The sequence below is a fragment of the Ambystoma mexicanum genome, chromosome 1q (assembly GCF_040938575.1).
Source record: "Ambystoma mexicanum isolate Mex_15411 chromosome 1q, UKY_AmexF1_1, whole genome shotgun sequence".
NCBI classification, from domain to species: domain Eukaryota; kingdom Metazoa; phylum Chordata; class Amphibia; order Caudata; family Ambystomatidae; genus Ambystoma; species Ambystoma mexicanum.
The window spans coordinates 13,212,765-13,234,431 of record NC_090922.1 but is presented as its reverse complement, the minus strand read 5'-3'; the positions used below and the strand labels follow the sequence as shown (position 1 = coordinate 13,234,431).

Below are 21,667 nucleotides of genomic sequence, written 5' to 3'. Positions count from 1 at the left end.
GATCGAGGATGTCTGTGAGATCATCCTGAACAAAATCCCCTGGGGGAGCCGACCATCCCAAGTACTCGGTGACCCGAGACATAAGGCGCCGGTACGAAGAATCGGCATGAGTGCCAGGCTCAGGCCTACAAAGCTCCACCTCCGGAGAGGTGTCCAGTCCACTGGCATCATGTAGTGACTGCCTTAGGTCATCAAATTGACTATGGCCCGAGATAAGCTCATCCGGCACCGTAACCGGAACCAAGCCCTCATCAGAGCCCTCATCACCCCCTGAAATGTACTCAAGGCGGTGAGAGGAAGGCACCTGGGGACCAAAGCTATGCCTGACCTTAGTCAGAGCCTTTCTAGGGGCTACCCCCGTGTTAGGGAGAATTCTCTGTTAAAGCTAATTCCCCAAACCTAGTGAGTCCCCCAGCAGCTTTGCTGGATTTTTGGGGTTTATTTTTTTCTCCTGCTAAGAGTGAGACTCTTTTTCTCCCACTCTTAGACATGATTTCAGATATCCTTTGACTTTTTAATGTGTTTAATGGGCCATGGGGTCTTTTACTCCATAGGGTTTCATGTATTTTTGGTAAGTGTGTTACACAGCACCCTCAGTGCAGTAACACAGGGGTGTCATAGTGACCCCCAAACAGACTCCATACCCTGGGACTGACTACTGTCTCTCAGGGCATGTAAAGTCACTATTGACTTTACTAGTCTTAAATTGGGAACAGAACCAGTACAAACCATCATAATGTGGAAGTACTGGTAGGGGTAATTAGATTGCCCCTGGGTCTGTTTTTCGAGGGGGCACTGTGCAGTCCTCCCTCGTCGAGTTTCTGGCTGGTGGCAGTGGTTACCACGCAAAATATTCCACCGGAATATTTCCTATGGGATTTTCCCATACATTTTAAATGCACCACTTTTTGGTGCAATGTTAAAGATACCGCTGGGTTATTTATTTAATATTTATTCGCTGGTTGGGTCTTTTTGCCAGGACTCGGTTTTAAAATGGCGTTTGTGTTTGCCTCTGTAACTCCAACCCAAGTCGAGCCCTTTGTTCCACTTTTTGGCGGGCTTCTCCACAGAAGCCTCCAAATGTGGTGCCACTCTGTCTGGGTCTACATGATGTGTGGAAGGGGGTTTTAGGCACCCTGGACTGAGTTGCCTCGGCAACTCAAATCGCACTCTTGTGTGATTGGCTCAGTGGTGAGCCGCCCGGCTCACCACTTAGCATGTTTGAGTGACAGCTTGGACTGATGAATGGGGTTTTTCTGCATAAAAGCAGTGCTTTGGGGGACTGGAACTTCAGAAGTCGCCACAGGACCAAAGAATCCGGAGAGGGAGAAGCTGAGCCGACCTGCAACGACGACACCACCGGTGGAGCCCTGCTGAACCGTCTCACCACTTCCCAACGACAGAGAAGATCTTCATCCCGGAGAGTCTTCTTCCTCTGAGCAGGTGGGGATAACCAGTTCGCCCTCTTTTTCGCCTTCCTGGATCGTCTCGTGGTCGAATCGCCCGTGCCAAGCACCCCGGCGGCCAGATAGCCACGCTTCACCACTACTGCGAATAAAAGAGTAGTACCTTTTAACCGAGAAACTCTGCGGCTGGTTTCTTCCCTGGCAGTGCAACGACCTCCAGCTTTCCTTCCCCTGGACGAAACACCGACTTGCACCCGCTGCCAGGAACAACTGCCACCGCTGGAGCTTTCTCACCATTTCAGGTACTGAGTCCCGCCTGGTCTCCCTTGCAACAGACTGTTCAAGGTGTCTCGTAAATCCTTGACTTTCTATCCTGGGGTTACTTGGGACCTACTAACTAACTTTTCCTGACTTGAGCCAACCCTTTTTGAACTCTTTGCAATGACTCTTTAAAAGTACTATTCAACTGTGTGATCTTGGACACATTCCGACTTGCTCTCTTCAAGAGTGGGCCTGGCCTATGACTTTCTTGCTCCTCAGTAGATTCTGCCTTTTCTGACTTCCTCTGGTTCTCCTAAAGTGTTGGTATTGTGTATGTTCCTAATTCTGCCTTTTTCCCTCCCTTTTTAATTAACTTATTGGAGTGCCATCTTAGGTTAAGCGCTCACCTCTGTCTGAAAATAAGTGGTGTTTTAACTAAGACTTGTTCAATAAGTGATCAGGGATGTATATATATTAATAGTGACTGTGTTTGAACTTGCTTGCCATATTAGTGTTAGTAAAATACACTAAGTGTGTTTTTAAATAAATAATTATATACTTTTATACCCAAGCTCTAGTCAGTGTTTGCTTGTGCTACTGTATTTTGGTACCTATCTTGTATACTCTATATACTGCCTAACTCTTCTTGAGAGAGGTCTGGCTGCTCAGCCACAGCTACCAGGTAAATCTGGGTGGTACAGACTGCTACCAATTGGGTTTACTGCCAACACCTGTAGTCTTAAACGTTTTGCAGTGGTCCCTAAGGGAACTGCACAGGTTTCTGCCTAACACCCTGTGCCACGGGGCCCCTCCGACACCACCGCCTCGAAAGGCGTTGAGGGCGCCGAACGAGTCGGCGGTGAGAGAATTGGCATTGACGTCAAGCGAATCGCCGTCGACGTCAGCCGCAGCGCCGTCGACGTCGACACAGGCCTCGAAGCCAGAGGTCCGAGCGTGTCCTTTGACAACCTAGGCACCGACAGCGTCGACGACCCCCTCGGAGGCAGAGCCTCGAGAGAGGTCATCGACGACCTCGGCGCCACAGGCGTCGACGTCTTCCTCGAAGACTGCACAGGATCACGTGGTCTCGAGCGCGTCGAGGACCGGGACCTGGAACGGGCATGGCGATAACGGTTACCCTTGTCCGAGCGGGACCTCTCCCGTGAACCGTGCCGACCACCCGAGCCCGAAGGCGTGCGAGCTGTGTCTCTCGACCGATCACGACCGACCCCACTCGGAGGCGCGGACGGACCAGTGCCCTGGAATTCGAGAATCGCTAACATCTTCTTCCCAAAGGAAGCCCATTCCTCTGGTATCGCTTGCAAGGTGGGATAAGCGACCTGCCGACGGGCAGGGTCCTCAGAAGAGGACGGGGAAGGTGACCGATGCCGGCGCTTGCGGGAATGCCTCGAAGAGGCAGAGGAGTGCCGAGACCGACTCCTGGAAGGAGACCCACTGGACCTCCGACAATGACGCAGAGAGTCGCCTCTCGAATCATCCGTCGAAAGCCCCACAGACCTCGACTTCCGGGGCTTAGACACCCTACCTACCGACAACTTCTTCTTGCGCTCCCGCAAGGCCTTGGCCGTGAGCGACTGGCAGTCGACAGTTGTCCGTGTCGTGGGCTTCCCCGAGGCACCAGAAGCAGGCATCGTGTGAGTCCGTTACTGACATCTTGGACCCACAGACCCCGCATTTCTTGAAGCCCGGACGAGGGGTTGAAGACGAGGTAGACATCGTCACGAACAGGCTTTTCACAAAAACCGAACAGGTTCAAAGAACTGAGAAGAATACAACATAAACTCAAAAAAGAGTCGAGGCATACCTAGATTCATGAAGCGAACACATTTGCGGAAAAAACGGAACTGAGGCTACGGGCGTCGTGCGTCCTACTTATCACATCGGGTGACGTCGGCTGTCGGAGGAGGTCCTCGGGGACGGCGCATCGACGTCATCGACGCAGGACGCAGAAAATTTTCCGAAGCAGCACAGCTGTGGTGATTACTGTCAAAGATATGGAATACGTTGGAGGACCCAATGCCCTCAATAGTAGATTTGAGTTCTCCAGTACGACCATCAAATTCAAATAATATGTGTTGGCGTTACCCGAAGCATTAACAGTATTTTGCCTTTGCATAGTCACTGAATGGCAAAGGAGCCATTGTACTCAAAATTGAACCAGAAGAATTTGTCATTTCCCACAACCTCTGAAAACAGGGGGTGGGGGGGAACCAGTCTGTTAGTTGGCAAATGGCCCATCCTCACCACCCAGTCACTTGCCCTCTCGTCTTGGGCTCACAGTGCAGCCAACCTCTTTTCTGTGGTCATCAGCCTCCCACTTTGTAATTTAGATGTTGGCATATTAAAAAATGGTGAGGGAGACTGCTATAAAACACCCTTAGCACAGCCAGTTTTAGCTTACCCACAGCAGGGAACCCACGTCTCTGATGCAATGTCCTCCACCCTACGAGCCCAAAGACCCAAAGACTGCTTACACTGATTCCAGTCCGTGCAGAATTCCACGCTGTCTGATGTGTTTAAATGCAGGGCGAGTCGCCTCCTCTTAGTGCAGCCACAATAGACACAATAGAAAGAATGTCAATGTATTTTTGCAATTGTTGCAGCGTACTGACCACTTGGGTATCTAGGCACTAGTTACATTGGGTGAGGAAATATGTAAAGTAGAGTGGGGAGGGGGAAAAAAGGGGTGAGGTCGGTACCAACTAACATGGATACAAGTACAGGTGGCAGTTTGTCAGTTTGGGAGTGTTGCAGGAGCAAAGTGTCGTAGGGCGGGGTGCTTTAGGTGAAAAGCCAGGTTTTCAGGTTTTTCCTAAAGGTCCAGTAAGAAGGTTCTTTTCTTAGGGCGATGGGGAGACTGTTCCAGAGCTTTGCAGCAATGACAGGAAAGCTCGATCCTCATGCAGTCTTTCGTGCAAAGTTAGGTACTCTGAGCAAATGGCAGTTTGTGGATCTTTTTTTTTTTTTAACATATTTTTATTGGCATTTTAAATTTAACTACCTCCAAACACCCACCACCCACTCCGTCCCCCCTACTCACAACCCCGCTCCGGCAGAAGTGACGTTCCCGTATTTTCCAAGGTAGTCTCTGGAATATCGTTTTTTTTTACATAATGTCCAATATTCCCAAGTCGTGTGGACACCACTGATATACATAGTCCCCTTTAAGAAAGTCCAAGACCATTACCCAATCATGTTGGAGCTTCCCCATTTCTCCCTGCAAAATGTATGTCATCCGCCCCATTGCCATAAACCCCTACAGCTTAAATATCCAATCTCTTATCACTGGGGGCCGTCTTTGTTTCCAACTTTTTGCGATCACCAGCCACACCACTATTACCATTAACATAAAAGCTTAACCATGTGCCCTGGTGGGAAGACGAATTTCCGGATTGAACAAACCACACATCAATTCCCTGGGGGTCAGAGGTACCTCCGGGCTAACCATTGTTTAATCTGGGCTGTGACCTCCTCCCAAAATACCCCCCGTTTCGGACACTCCCAGCAAATGTGTTTCCAATACCCCTTCATGCCACATCCCCTCCAGCACTGCTCCGAGGTTGACAGATACATTTTGTGCAATCTCTCCAGTGTGTAATGCAACATTATTTTGTACCATGCTTTCCTGACCTGGATTGCCCTCGTCATCTTGGGGACATTCACCCACAGATGTTCCCAATGATCACTTGGGATATCCATCTCCAATGTCTTTTCCCATCTATGCATGTGACCACATACATGGCCGAACTCCCCTGCCATTAGAATTGAATTTAGCCTCAACACCATTTGTTTGCTCCCAGTGTTTGTGGTAATACATTTCTCAAACTCTGTAAGTTCACTCCCTGCAGCCTTCCCTCCAGTGCAAGCGATCCAATGTCTTATTTGATAATACGCAGATCTGTCTTTGTCGGAAAGACCCACAAGATGTTTACATTCTAAAAACGGATGAATATTGTGTCCCTGCATCATATCTCAAAGCTTTGTACTCCCCACCTTCTGCCACTGCTTAAACACAGCCTACACAGTCCCTGGCTGAAATTGCGGGTTCCCAAATATCAGGGTAAAAGGGGTTGGACGCTTAGACAAGCATCCCTTTTCAAGTAATCTATCCCATACATCGCACACCACCACTAACGCCTGACTAATCTGTGTGTTCCGGGGTCTATAACATCTATGCAGCCATAGAATCCACTCCAAGGGGCAATCTGCTACCGCCCTATCCATCCTTGACCAGGGTTTCGAAATGTCTCCTGTAAACTACTCACGCAATACTCGCACAATTCATGGACATTAGTAGGCGTGGTGGGGTGTATTTTTCCACACATGAGAGGTAAGCAGAGGGCAGTGTTGGTGAGGCACCTGTGTGCGATGGTCAGTCTTAAATTTGATCCGCTGTCAGATCGGAAACCAGTGGGCATCTTTTTTGGCTTCTGAGACATGATTGTGCTTGGACACGCCTAGGGCAGCCTGGAATGCATTGTTTTGAATAGTTTGTAGCTTGCATACGTTTCGCTCAGAAGTGCCCGCAAAGAGGGCATTGCAGTATTCCAGTTTGGCTCCGTTGGTGGCTCTGGCTATGGTGAGGAGGTTGGTTGTGGCGAGGAAGGGCTTGCTGGCATTGAGTAGTTTGGAGGTGTAGGCAGGAGAAGAGGCGATGGCATTTACTTGGTGCGAGAGGTTGAGGGTAGCGTCTAGGCAGTTGCACAAGGTTTTGGCTTCAGGTGAGGTTTGGATCAGGTTTCCGTCAATGTTGAAGGCTTTGTAAGCTGGATCCATGTTGTGGAGTGTGGCGAGTGAGCCTACGATAAGGATCTCAGTTTTGTCGATGTTTAGACATAGCAGGTGGGTCACCATCCAGTTCTGGATGATGTCTGGATGTCGTAGACTGAATTGATGGCTGCAACGGTGTTACGTGCCTCAGAGAGGGAGGAGGATGTGGGTGTCATCAGCATCATTCGTGTAAGATATGGTGAGGACATCCAAGTGGTTGAAGAGGGGTTTCATATAAATGTTAATTAAGGTGGGGGAGATGCACAACTTGCGTGGGTGGTGCAACATGATCATCCATGAAGACCTGCGAGGATCTGTCTGCCAAGAAGGATCTAATGAAGTCTGTGGCTGCAGGGGAGAAGTTGGCTGTTGTGGTGAGGTGGTTGCAGAGTCTCTGGTGGTCGACAAGGTCAAACGCTGCTGAGAAGTCCATATAAGGAGATGGGAAAGTTTGCCAGTGTCTTTGATGTCATTAAATTGTTTTTTCAGGTCTAGCAAGGTGGTTTCAATTCCGTGCCTTGGATGGAAGCCTGACTAACGGATGCACTGGATGTGGTTATCCTCGAGGTATTGTTGGACCTGGATGTAGGATGCGCGGTGGACAATTTTTAGAAGAACAAGTTACTTTCTTACCTGGTAACGTTCTTTCGATGGGATGGTCCGACGACGTATTCCATATCTATGACATGTAATCACCACAGCTGTGCTGCTTCGGAAACTTTTTCGGCGTCTGCGTCCTGCGTCGATGACGTCGATGTGCCGTCGTCGAGGACCTCCTCCGAATTCCGACGTCATCCGATGTGATAAGTAGGACGCACGACGCCCATAGCCTCAGTTGTAGTTTTTTCCCCCAGAACGTGTGACAGAAGTCAACTGCCAGTCAGACACAAAGCCTTGCGGAACGTAAGCTGCAATCGCAAAAGAAATTCTGTAGCGGGGAAGGCAGGGCGGGAGCGATATGGAATACGTCGTCGGACCATCCCATCGAAAGAACGTTACCAGGTAAGAAAGTAACTTGTTCTTCGAGGGGATTGGGTCCTCCGACGTATTCCATATCTATGACAGACTCCCAAAGCAGTACCAAAGCAAGGAGGAGGGAAAGAATTTAGAATCAAAATGTAGAATAGCCAATCAAATAGCAGAGCAAAGGACCGCCTTGCCAAAGGCCAGATCCTGCGCTCGGATGGAATCAAGGGAATAGTGACGTACAAATGTATGAACTGAAGCCCAGGTGGCTGCATCACAGATGTTGCGAATAGGAACACCCCTCTGCAGGGCAGTAGACGCAGCCATACCCCTGGTAGAATGGGCTCGCAAGCCAGCCGGTGGGTCCTTACCCGCCAAACGGTAGCACTCCGAGATGGCCAAAATAATCCAGCGAGACAAAGTCTGTTTCGTCACAGCTTGCCCCAAACGCTTTCCAGCGTAACCAATAAAGAGTTGATCATCCACTCTGACCCGGGACATGCGTGAAACATAAAAGCTTAAAGCTCTCCTAGGATCAAGCCTATGGAGCCTCTCCTCTTCCTTACCAGGATGCGGAGGAGGATAGAATGCCGGAAGAACAACCTTCTGGGCCAAATGAAATTCCGTCACTACCTTCGGAAGAAAAGAAGGACGAACTCTAAGGACAACCCTGTCCTTGTGAAATACAGTGAAGGGAGGCTTAACTGAAAGTGCCTGTAACTCACTCACTCTGCGAGCGGAAGTAACCGCAACTAAAAACACAGTTTTCAGAGTTAACAGCCTCAAAGGGCAAGAATGTAAAGGCTCAAATGGAGCACCCATAAGAAACTTAAGAACCAGGTTTAAATCCCAACCGGGCACCAGGAAAGGTGACGGAGGGAACACATTAGTGAGCCCTTTCAGGAACTGTGAAATCAAAGGGATTTTAAAGTAAGAACACTCTTCAGACGAGCGCTTAAAGATGGACAGCGCCGCCAGGTAACCCTTAACGGTACCCACTTGCAAGCCCCTGTGGGCCAAAGAAAGTAAGAAGGACAGAACCATGGGGATGTCACATGCAAAAGGATCCACATTCTGAACCCTGCACCAGTCGCAGAACTTACGCCAACGGCAACGGTACAGAGACTTTGTTGCCGGTCTTCGGGCCGAAAGCAACACCTCCATCACGTCCTCAGGGAGGTCCCAATCCTTATACCTCAACCTTTCAGAAGCCAAGCGTGAAGGTTGAGGGATCTGACCTCTGGATGGAGAACCTGACCCCCCGCCCGTGAGAGCAGATTGTCTCGGTAGGGAAGACGACGTGGAGGGCAGATGGATAAGTCGAGAAGGTCCGGGTACCACGTCCTCCGAGCCCACGCCGGGGCAATGAGGATCATCCGGGAACCGAACTTCCGTAACCTCCGCAGCACTTGCGGGATGACGGGGACTGGAGGAAACACGTACAGCAGCGGGAATGACTCCACCACAAACGCGTCTCCTAAGGCTCCTTCTGGAGGAAATTTCCGCGAGCAAAACCTTTCGCACTTCCGGTTGACACTGGAGGCGAAGAGATCCACTTGAGGGGTCCCCAAAGGGCGAAGATCTCCAGGAGAATCTCCTGAGCCAACTCCCACTCGTGAGAGATCGCGCTCTGCCTGCTCAGAGCGTCCGCCGTCACGTTTTCGGCTCCGGCCAGATGAACTGCCGAGATCGAAACTTCCTGCTGGATGGCCCAGAACTCGAGCTGCATCGCCTCTCTGCACAGAGGAAGTGACCCTGCCCCCCCCTTTTTGTTGAGGTAGTGCATGGCCACTGTGTTGCCCGTCAGGATCAGGACATTCTTCCCTCGCACAGACGGCAGAAAAGCCTTCAGGGCTAGCCTGACGGCCCTCAGCTCCAACAGATTGATATGGAGTCTGGACTCCAACGGAGACCAACGACCGCTGACTGTCAGCCCGTTGGCATGAGCTCCCCATCCTGTGAGGGATGCATCCGTCACGATCGTCACCTCCGGCCAGGGAAGCCAAAATGGAGCCCCCTTCATCAAGTTGCCTTCGACGGCCCACCACAGAAGGTCCCGGGCGACCGAGGACGGCACCTGAATCGAGTCCGACATCCTGCCGGAGGACTGCGACCATTGCGTCTTGAGTGCCCACTGCAAAGATCTCATCCGCAGGCGAGCCTCTGGCACCAGAAGAATGCAGGATGCCATGAGGCCGAGCAACCTCAAGAACTCGAACGCTGGGAGCGTCTGGGCATGCTGAAACTTGTGCACCATCTGCTGAATGTGAAGAGCCCTCACCTGGGGAGGAAAACTCTGCCCCAGGGAAGTGTCGAGCACTGCTCCGATGTACTGGAGCCGCTGTGTTGGCGTCAAATGGGACTTCTTTAAATTGAGGGAGAAGCCCAGCCTGTGAAGGGAGCGACAGGTGATCGATAGATGATCCAGGACTTGCTCAGGAGAGCTCCCCCTGATCAACCAATCGTCCAGGTAGGGGGAGACGTGAATCCCCCCTTGCCTGAGATGCGCTGCCACCACCACCATGAGCTTGGTGAAAACCCTCGGGGCGGAGGTCAATCCGAACGGCAGGACCCGAAACTGAAAGTGCAAGTCACCAACCGCGAACCTCAGGTACTTCTTGTGCTTGGGATAGATCGGCACATGGAAGTAAGCATCCTTGAGGTCGAGTGACACCAACCAGTCCTGAAGCTGAAGGGCCTGGAGGACTTGAGAGAGAGTAACCATCTTGAACTTGTCCTTCCTGAGGAGTTTGTTCAAACCGCGCAAGTCCATGATGGGTCTCAATCCCCCGTCTTTCTTCGAAACCAAAAAATAAGGGGAATACCATCCCTTGTTCCTCTCCGCTACAGGCACCAGTTCTATGGCGCCTTTCTCCAGCAGGGCTTGAATTTCCTGCACAAGGAGCGGATCCGGACTCTGCAAAGAGAGGTTCCCCGGTGGATTGTCGCGAGGCCTGTGCCGAAAAGGAAGACAGAAGCCGTGGGTTATGATCTCCAGAACCCACACATCTGAAGTAATGGCTTGCCACTCTACAAGATGCTGCGCCAGCCTTCCCCCAACCGGCAAACCACGGGACATGGCCTCACGACTGAGTGGGAGCGGCTGCGGCGATACCTGAGGGCAAAGAGGCAACTGCCCGAGCGGCCTTGGCACCACGGGTACCCTGTCGTCCACCTCTGGTACCCCTGCGATGGCCTCTTTGACTGCCAGCTCCTCTCGCTTTACTGAAGGAGGAGTAATAACGAAAGGAACCACCCCTCCACTGCTGTCCTCTAGGACGAAAAGGCGGAGGCTGGCGAACTGCAGCGCCCAACGACTTCGCTGCAGCTTTTGAGGTCTGCAACCTCTCAAGGAAAACACTTTCTTCGCCCAGCCATCAAAACGTTTGTCGTCCCTATCAGGAGGGATGGTAGGGTACGACGCCTGCTTTGCCGGGGCCGTGGCCGCCTGCACCACCAAACTCTCCGGAGTGGGGTGCCTGGTCAAGTAGCAGGGGTCGCCACTGGCTGGACGGTATTTTAGCGACAAGGATCTGCCCACCGCCGGGAGACTCTCCGGAGCAGTCCAAGCCGCCGCCACCCTTCTCTGTAAAGCCATATGGAACGGCAGAACCGGGTCAGTTGGGGGACCAACATCAAGGATGTCTGTCAGATCATCCTGCACAAACTCCCCTGGGGGAGCAGACCATCCCAAGTACTCAGAAACCCTAGCCATAAGGCGCCGGTACAAGGAATCAGCATGTGAGCCAGACTCAAGCCTACAAAACTCCACCTCTGGAGAGGTGTCCAGTCCACTGGCATCATGCAGTGACTGTCTCAACTCGTCAAACTGACTATGGCCCGAGACAATGTCATCCGCAACCTGACTAGGAACCAGGCCATCAGAATCCTCATCCGCCTCTGAAATATAGTCAAGGTGGCGAAAAGAAGGCACTCGAGAGTGCTTGCTCTTAACCAGAGCCTTCCAAGGGGGTCCACCCGTGCCCTGTGGTACCTCCGACACGAAAGGCGTCGATGGCGTCGAGCGAATCGGCGCCAGCGTCGAGAGAACCGGCATCGGCGCCGAGAGGATCGGCGTCGACGTCGAGGAAATCGGCGTCGACGTCAGATGCAGCGCCTCCAGAATCGGCGGCGTCGACACAGCCCTCGAGGCCGGAGTCCCGAGCGTGTCCCTCGACGACCTGAGCGTCGACGGCATCGACGACTTCCTCGGAGCCAGAGCCTCGAGAAAGCCCGTCGACGCCCTCGACGCCACAGACGTCGATGCCTTCTTTGAAGACCTCACAGGTGCACACGGTCTCGAACGCGTCGAGGACCGGGACCTGGAACGGGTACGTCGAGAACGAGTCCCCTTGTCCGAACGGGACCTCTCCCGTGACTCGTGCCGACCACTCTTGCGAGCGGTGTCTCTCGACCTCACACGACCGACCCCATTCGGGGGCGCGGACGGCTGAGTACCCTGCAACTCAAGAATCGCCAACATCTTCTTCCCGAAGGAAGCCCATTCCTCCGGCGTTGCACGGCTGGAGGGGTAAGCGACGTGCCGGGCAGAGCCCTCCGAAGAGGACCTGGAAGACGACCGGTGTCGGCGCTTCCGAGAATGCCTCGAAGAGGCTGAGGAGTGGCGAGACCGACTCCTAGAAGGAGACCCACGAGACTTCCGACGATGACACGGAGAGTCACCCCTCGAATCATCCGTCAAAAGCCCCGCAGACTTCGACTTCTGGGGCTTGGACACCCGACCTACCGACAACTTCTTCTTACGTTCGCGTAAGGCTTTGGACGTGAGCGACTGGCAGTCGATACAGTCATCCGTGTCGTGGGCCTCCCCGAGGCACCAGAGGCAGGCTTCGTGCGAGTCAGTCACCGACATCTTGGACCCACACTCCCCGCACTTCTTGAAACCCGGACGCGGGGTCGAAGACGAAGTAGACATCTTCAGAAGGAATTTCACAAACGAACAGGTTCGAAGAACCGAGAAGAACAGAACTCCAAAGAGTCGAGGCGTTTGAACCGAGAAACACGAAGCAACACGTTCGCGGAAAAAACGGAACTGAGGCTATGGGCGTCGTGCGTCCTACTTATCACATCGGATGACGTCGGACGTCGGAGGAGGTCCTCGACGACGGCGCATCGACGTCATCGACGCAGGAGCCGAAAAAGTTTCCGAAGCAGCACAGCTGTGGTGATTATATGTCATAGATATGGAATACGTCGGAGGACCCAATCCCCTCGAATAAAGGGTACTGTAGTAATAGGGTGGTAGTTTGTAGGAATGGTGGGGATGAGAGTTTTATCTTAGCAACTGGAGGATCCATGCTTCTTTCAGGGAAGCTGGGATAGTTTTAGAGACAAAGGACAAGTTGATTATTGCTGTGATGATGGGTATGAGTGACCCGGCACAGTCTTTGGCGATGGGTGCAGGGCAGGCATTTCCTTTGCAGTAGGGGGGCTTGAGGCTTTTGATAATGTTGGCTACTTTGTGTTCCGATGCATTGCGGAAGTCGAATGGATGGGTTGGTGGGCTCTGTGGTGCCGGGGGAGGCGTGGGTGTTGTAAGAGGTGGTTTGGCGCTTATTACCAGTTGCTTGTCACAGATTAAATTCTGGGGGGGGGGGAATAATTTTCCAATGAGTGTTTTTTGCACCTTGGTGCACCAAATGTCATCTACGGTGAGGGGTGACTGGAGACTCAAGTTTAAGCAGGATCGTAAAGTATTCGAGAGTGTTGAATTTTGTGTTATCTATTCTCGCGTTGTAGCTACTGGTTTTGGTGGTTTGTATAGCTCTTTTGTAGTCTTTAGCGAAGGAGGTAACTGTGCTTTGGTGGCTAAGGAGGGGTATTTTCTGCAGGCCGTGTCTGCAGCGCGTTTCTTAGCGTGGAAAGCAAGGTGCTTGGGGGTGAACCAAGAGTAGTTCTTTAGAGCGTGTCTGGATTTGCACTGTTTAAGCTGGGCAGGTGCTTATGCAATAGTGTCGTAAAGATTGCCAAGGGCCTCAGGGTCAGTTGCTATGTTGGTCAGGTACACGAGATCTCAGAGGAGGGGTATAGGTGGTCCTTGTTGATGTTTTTGGGCAGTGGGCCAAGGCTCCTGGTTTCACTGGGTGACAGGGATTGGGCAGTTTGCTGATGGGGATGTCAAAGGTGTTGGCTGACCATTGTCAGGTTGTTGTGGTAAGGCTGGCCAATTGCAAATGAGATCAGCAATCCATCCGAGGGTGACACGCTGGATGTGGGTAGGCTCAAATGTGCGCTGTGCAAAGCCAGCCTGGTCGAGGGCTGTGGCTAGGTTTTTTTTGTGTGCGTCTCTGTGGGTTCGTTGAGGCCTAGGTTGCGGTCTCTTAAGAACAAGATTTTAGAGCTTGGCTTGATGATGGGATTAATGATTTGCATGAGGTCCTCCTCAAAGCATAGAATGGATCCTGGGGGCCGATAGATCGGTGCCTGGTCTTTATGCGATTATCACTGGAACTTAGTGTATGTTACGTCTGCGTGGTGGAAGCGTAGACCCCGATGGGAGGTCAGCCAGCGTCTTGCGCACCTGCAGCGCACAACACTACACCCTTTGCCAGTGTGGGCTTCACTGCAGTGAACTTTGGTGCCTGGTCTTTATGCGATTGTCACCGGAACTTCGCGTACGCGGAGTCTGCGTGGCAGAAGTGTAGGCTCAGTGGTTTTAGTTTTTACTATAGACGCATGCACTCCTTCACAAATTAGTATTTGCAGGATATGCAGCACTATATTCTTACAGCTTGTGTCAGCGGCCTGAATTATGATCAGAACTGTATTCCTGTCAATAGCATTATCCATTCCCTATTCTGAATTGAGTATCTCGTTTATACACAGACATTTCTTAGCTTCCTAGTCAGCCCCTTGCCCGTAACTATGAACACTAGCCTTCCATTTTGCTGAACAGACTACAGTTACACTTTCACCAAACCTTGTATCAGGTTATTTCATTTGCGTGAGAGATTTGTGATTTCCTATGTTCATATGTTCTCCTTGCCACCTGAGTGCATCATGCACTTTGATGACTGGGCTTTCTTGACCACATATTAATGCAATTGTTTATGGTATGTTGCTTTGAAGAAACATACTTGAATATTTATGGCTAATCAATCGGGCAGACCGGTTGGTACCTGACCATTGATGACCACTGACATTTTCTCACTAGAGTACATTAACCCCCCTCCTCCCATCAGTCATGTGTACCCACTTGACAATAAACTTACAGTGCACATCCACTAGTGTGCTGACGTTTGTGCTTCCCACCATATTGTGCACTTCACATGAAACAGGCTCAGTGAAAAAGGAGTAGTCCACCTGAGTCTCATACACGCTGTCCTTAGCTTCTTCGATTATCACTCCGCCTTTGGCCCACCTGGACAGGGATAAGAAAGCAAACAATTAATAAATATTATTCAACTCTAATGTGGTTTACCAGACATCATATACTTGGAAATCTGCAAGGTCCTCTTATTAATTACAGTTTCATGTATTTATTTATTTAAGCTGTGAATTTGAAATGGCAATGTAGATCTTGGGAACCTTTTCATACTCCTCTTAATTCCAACATAGCCAACAATATTGTGCAGTTTTCACACTTTCCCTAATAAGTTACTCCTTTGCCGGAACCCCAAGTATGTTGTATGAGTGAACATCTTCTCTATTACCTTCCCATAAGCCACTTAATGGACTATAATAAAAGGTCAAATCAGCTCAAGATTCCAAACACTTTCTCAATGATCCTCATCTTCACTGTAATTGCCTCTAGACGTCTCGCCCTGTGACATGGGACACCAAGTCTCCCCATTTTAACTTTGTACATTTGCTGGCACCTATTATTGGAATCACAATTTCTCTTCACCTGCACTACTTCCAAGAACAAAATAACAGGCTATACAAGTCCTGACATGCAGATAGAAGTTATCTGACTCCCATTTTAATTAGTCAAAACAAGGAAAAGCTTAAAATAAATCAAACGCCCACAATTCGAACACCCAAATGTATGCAACTCTCTACTGCAACATAAAGCTGTTTAAAGCACTGCATCAACTCAATAAGCATGCCTACACTTTCCAAACCATATCAAAAGGTTGTATCATTCTCATGCAGCTACTGAAGTGACAAAGCACATGCAGGTGTATCTTTGTTTTCAAGATTTCTAATAATGCTCCCACTCATCTAAAAGGTGGTTGATTTATTCTGCAGCCACACCATCTAACTTTCAAACCTCTCCCTCCTCCATCTTTTATGGTCAGGTAATTTCTTCCAAACATTTGACTTCACTCACCCCAGGGCATGTAACTCCAAGGAACAACCAGACACTCAACCTTCTTTCCAATCCAAAAGAAAACTTTAATTAAACCCAAGAATACCCTAATGTCCTACATTCGTCAAAGCTCTATTGAATCCTAAGCAATCTGTTTCAGCAAATCTCAAAACATTGTCTCTGACCACTCCTACATACCATAGCAATGTTATAAAATCACTTGTGTAGGGCCCATTGTGGGAGACTGGGATATTCGGGAGGCCACAGGAAGCCACCTGCTTTGTAATGCGAATCCTGAAGGTGGTACATGGAGGCTCCCCCAGACTACTGGAAGGCAGTGTAAGACGAGAAGACTGCAGAAGTGAGGAAGCTGGAGAGGTGGGAGAAAACAAGAGCAGAAGGTCACAGCAAGAGCCAAAGGAGGTGGCTGGGAGACGTGGTGAAGGAAGTTACACCTGGAGGAGGTGAAGAACTGGAAGATTTGGCAATAGGACATGGTAGAGAGAAGTGTTGTGTTAGAGGAAGTCATGTTGAGGAGGAGGTGGCATAATGAGGAAGTTGGGAGAAGTGCTGGAGGAAGCTGCAGCTGGAGGAGGAGACAAAGTACTGGAGCAGGTGGCAATAGGAGGTGGTTTGAAGAAGTTGGAGGAGAAAGTTATATCCAGAGAGGAGCTTAAGGACTGGAGTAAGTGGAATGGAAATAAGTTAGAACAGAGGGAAGGAGGGAGGAAGGGAAGCCCAAAGAGAAGTGGAAGGAGGTCATAATATAGGAAAGGAGGTTCCCCAACCACAGCACTGGGAAAATGAGGCAGGAAGCCACCAGAGTGTACAAACTGTCGCTTCTGGGCTTCTAACAGTTTACATACACAATGCTATATGAAAATACATGGGTTCTTTAAGCAGGAACCAACAGTATTCACACTATTTCAAATACTTTACAAAATATACCAACCTCTGAGCACGTTCACCACTGCCGCAGTGAGAGCAGGACAATGCAGAGAAGATGTGGCTCTGTCTGGACCTGATCATGTCCGAGTAAGAGTACCATCACCCATGTGCAATTCAAATAAATTAAATATAGCAGACTGACCCTTTTAAGGCTCGGTCCCTGTCCTAAAACACATTAAACACACCTGGAGTATGGAATGACCTGCTATAAAAGCCCAAGCAGGGAGATGGGAAGTGTGGGGGCTTGAGTAGCAGAGCAACATCGAACAGATGTGAGAGAGGTGAAGATGCAGGAGGGAGTGAATGTGCAGGACGAGATAGTGAAGCAAGGAACGTTGGAGATGGTGAAGTTGCAGGAGGCGACAGCAAAGCAGGATACACTGGTGAAGGTCTATTATGTGGTGAAGCAAGAGGTTGGAGAAGTGGGTGCAGGAGGAGGAGGTGGTTAAGAGGTTGGAGGGAGCATTATATGTTACTCACCGTAGTGACTAACGTACTCCTAGTCCATAGTCCCCTTTCCTCCATACTGTATGAGCGTCCCTCGCTAGGGATGGGAAACAGAACCTTTTTCACCAGCTCCCTTGACTCCGCCCACTTGTGTCACTTCTCAGTCCCCTTTGACACGTCTGCTATATTACAATTGCCTAATGACACAGGTTTATTAAGGGGGAGGATGGTGGAACATATGGAGGAAAAGGGACTATGGACAAGGAGTACGTTAGTCACTACGATGAGTAACATATACTTACCCCTACGTCCCTTCTCCTTTCCTCCATACTGTATGGGCGATTACAACTGAATGCAGCCCTGGGGAGGAGAGTTGTCCCTCTAGGAGAATACGTTTTTCAAAAACTGCCTGGCCAAATGCTGCGTCTGATCTGGCGCTGGCATCCAAGCAGTAGTGCTTGCACAAGGCTGATGTAGAAGCCCAAGTAGCCACCTTGCTGATGGTCTGCCATGGAATGTGTCTTTGGAAGGACACAGGCGTGGGCTTGGCTCTGACAAAGTGGGCGTGCATGTTTGCTGGCAAAGACATGTGCTGCTTCTCGTACGCTTCCTTGATGGGCATCACCATCCACCACGCTATTGACGCCTTGGATGCTTGGCAGCCTAGCTTTGACCCACTGAAAGTGACGAACAGGGCATCCGATTTGCGGAAGCTCCAGGTAAAATCTCAGAGCAGGTCTGACATCCAGACAGTGAAACACCTTCTGTGCTTCGTCCTTCGGATTTGGAAAGAACGTTGGAAGTACTATCTCCTCGTTGAGGTGAAAAGATGACACACCCTTTGGGAGAAACAAAGGGTGCTTCCTTAGCACCACCGTGTCCCAGTGAAATGTGGAATATGGTTCTGATGCCACTAGAGCCTGCATCTCACTAATCCTGCGCGCTGAGGTATGGTCAACCAGGAGAGCAGTCTTTATAATAACCAGTCTGATATTGCCGATGCCATGGGCTCGAAAGGCTTGTGGGCCACGGCGCCAAGTACCACAGGAAGGTCCCAGACCGGGTGTGGTTGCCTGACTGGGGGATACAATCTGGTCAGATCCCCCAAGTGCTTTTCGACCACTGGATTGGAGGAGGAGAAGAGGTTATCTCTGTAGTTTTTGTAAGCCCCTGTGACTGTCATGTAAGTACAACAGGAGTCTAACTGCACACCTGAATGCGCAAGATGTGCAGAGAAAGCCAGCACATGGTCTAGTGTACATGCCAAAGGATCTATCTAGTTTGCCTTATCCCAGTGACAGTAACTGGTCCATTTGCTTTTGTATAGACTCCTGGTGGAGCTGCTTCTTGCCCCTTGAATGATAGCCAATTTGTCCTGTGACAAGTGCACATGTTTTAGGGTGATTTGTTCAGGAACCAAGCTGCTAGGGCTAACTTCTGGGGAGCGGAATGAACCACTTTACCTCCATGCTGGGATAGTAGGAGGGCTGGTCCCAATGGAAGGGGGACTGGAGGTTGATCTGACACTTGGAGGGGTTCTGAGAACCAAGTTCTGGCTGGCCACTGCAGCGCAATCAAGATGAGATGAAGCTGCCGCAACTCCTTGACCTTGCAGATGACCCTGTGAATTAACGGGGTAGATGGAAACACGTATGTCTACATGTCGTTCCAATCTGCAATGCATCGCCCAGAGAGCCCATGCCTTGTCCCATCCAGGACGCGAAATGGTGGCATCTCCTGTTGCTCGGGGTGGCGAATAGGTCTCCCCGAGGGTGGACCCACCTGATAAAGATTTCCCTCAGGACACCCTTGTTCAACTGCTACTTGTAGTTGTTGACCCCTGAGCCTGCTGAGTCGGGTCCGCATCCAGGTTGGACTTCCCCGGCAGGTGGACTGCTGAGAGGTAAATGTTGTTCGACAGTGCCCACTCCCATATGTCGATAGACAGCCTGCAGAGGGGAGGAGACCTGGTACCCCCTGCTTGTTGATGAATGCATGCATGTGAGCGGTCTGTCTGAATGCAAACCAACCTTTTGCTGACAATGGGGAGGAACGCTTTGAGAGCAAGCCAGATGGCCATCATCTCGAGCCAGTTGATGTGCTCTAGGTGTTCCTGCTTCAACCAGATTCTGTGGACACTGCTTGTCCAGGGTAGCCCCCATCCCTCCAGGGACAAGTCCTGGTAATGGTGACCTCCGGTAGTGGCTGTCTGAACAGCCTGCCCACTGACAGGTTGGCCTCTGTCCTCCACCAAGAGAGGTCATGGTAAAGGTGCTGTGATATGCTGACTAGAGCCGCTTGGGAGCCCGTTTCCTGATTCCAAGAGGCTGAGAAATGGAGCTGCAGCCCCCTCATTTTTTTGAGCCTGGTATGTGGCCCCGCCAGGAGAAAATCTGCCATTATTCCCAGCAGGTGTTGGTACCACCATGCTGAAGTTACTGGTCAGCTGAGAAAATGCCTTGTGGCCCTCTTGATTGCTGTGATCTTGTTTTCCGAGGGGGAGATCCTCTCCACCCTCGTATCCCACATTAGACCCAAGAATGTTAAGGACTGAGTGCGAAGTAACTGATTTCTTGAGGTTGGAGAACCCCAATTCGTATAGCAGGTGCATAAGGGTGACTGCAGTGCGCCGGACTTCCTCGGGCGATTCTGCTCGCACAAGCGAGTCGTCAAGGAATGGATAAAGGTGGTGGCTTCTGCTCTGAGCAGGGCTGTCACCGCATTCATTAACCTTGCAAAGACTCTCACGGCTGAATTGAGGCCAAATGGGAGGACCTTGTATTGTAAATGAAAGTCCATGATCCTGAAACGTAGGAAGGAACGAGGAGGCTCCCAAATTGGGACGTGCAGGAAAGCATCCTTTAGATCCAGGGAGCGCATCCAGTCTCCCCCACACAGTGTCTTTTGAAGGGGTAGGGAAAGGTTCAAAGTTGAAAGGTCCAGGACAACTCTCAGGCCAGCCTGGTTCTTTTTCTGTATGGCAAAGATGCAGGAGTAGAAACCCATGCCTCGCTGTGAGGTTGGGACCCCCTCCACTGCCTGGCTCGCTACGAGCGAGTGGATCTCCGCCAGAAGACTTGGCGTCTCAATCTATGGGATTAGGGAGGGGAACCGGGGTAGGAGATGGAGGTATCGCCAGGCGGAAGCCCGAGGAAACCATCGAGAGAATCCATGTGTCTGCGAACCTTGCCCGCCAGGACTGAAAATTAAGGGCAAGCCTTCCCCCCACCGGAGAACTATGAATCTGGATGGCACTGTCACTGTTTCCTCCCTTTTGAGGCTTGTGCCTGAGAGAGGGACTTGAAGAACCCCTTATGTGACGTCTGTGCTGGCTGGGCAACCTGTCAGGCTGCCTAGTACGGCACTCCTGGAAGTCCCAGAAACCAAAGAAACAACCTCTGTCTGAGCGTGGGTGACTCTGGCTAAAGCTCTTAGACACAGGCTTAGTTAATATTGCCAGGGACTTCGCTGTTTGGGAGCTGTTTTTCTGCTCGTTAAGCTCCTCATCTGTATATGAATGGAACAAGTCCACTCCCTCGTATGGCAGGTCGAGAATGCATTCCTGCACATCAGGGTTAAACTTGGTTGCCTTATGCCACACAGTCCTCCTGTCGGCGGCCACACATACAGTCCTGCCTGCGGTGTATATATGTACCATTGTTGACTCCATAATGTCCTGGGCCATTATTTTTGCCTCTGCCCGACCTGCCTTCCATCTCGCCCGACTATGTGCCGGAAGATCAGGAAGGAATTCTGCTATCTCTCTCCATAGTTTTTGGTTCATGGCAGCTAGCATGGCATCAACAGTAGCATTCGAATATATCTTCTTCCCATAGGCCTCTAGGAGTTTTTCTTCCTTGCCTAACAGGACCAAAGAGGTGTGGGCGTGGAGGCCTGTGGCTTTGCATACATCAGAGCCGTTGCATCAACCGAAGAGTGAGGCTGAGGATGCACTGACAGAAAGAGGGAGTCCCCCTCTGCCTGCTGATATTTGTCATCCAAGCGCTTGTTAGTAGGCTGTGAAGAATGGAGTTCTATCCAGCCCTTCTTTGCCAGGGACTCGACATCCTTTTGCAACAGGATACCAGTTTTGGTGGTTGACCTGATGGTAAGCATCTCAGCCAAAACCCCCGTCTCTGGTTGCTCGATCTGCGGCTGCGGGATCGCCAGCTACTCTGCCACTTCCGCCAGCCTTTCATGGAAGGCCCTAGCTGAGGAGGAGGTGTCTTGATCCTCTTCATCGTCTATGTACCCCGCTGTGTCCTGTGGGTCCGGGCCTGCTGGTGGAGTGCTGGGGGGTGCTTTGGGCAGTTGTGGCATGCTGATGGGTTGCGCCGGTGGCTTAGCCGAGGGAGTGCGCCACAGGCAGGGCCACAGCGGCAATTATCACCTGGGGTAGCGCGGGAGCCTGGGCCTGCACTGGTAACTGTGTATGAACCTAGACAAGAGGTTGCATAGGGGCTGCAGGGAGCATGTCTTGGATGACACCTTTGAGTATAGTGCCTATTTGAGGCGACCTCACGAGTGTGAGGAATTTCTCAAGGAACCTGTCATTGCAAGCTGGTGAGGTGTGTTC

The 21,667-nt window shown here is 50.9% G+C and overlaps 1 protein-coding gene across 3 annotated transcripts in view; it reads right to left on the bottom strand.

Annotated features, from left to right (window-relative positions):
• KIRREL1 (kirre like nephrin family adhesion molecule 1) overlaps positions 1–21,667 on the bottom strand; it is a 2,247,154-nt gene that overhangs the window by 1,121,276 nt on the left and 1,104,211 nt on the right. For all 3 annotated transcript variants that reach the window (XM_069635419.1, XM_069635420.1, XM_069635421.1), the window contains one exon: positions 14,657–14,805. In XM_069635419.1, coding sequence (XP_069491520.1) covers positions 14,657–14,805 — 149 coding nt within the window. The remainder of the gene's footprint in view (positions 1–14,656; positions 14,806–21,667) is intronic.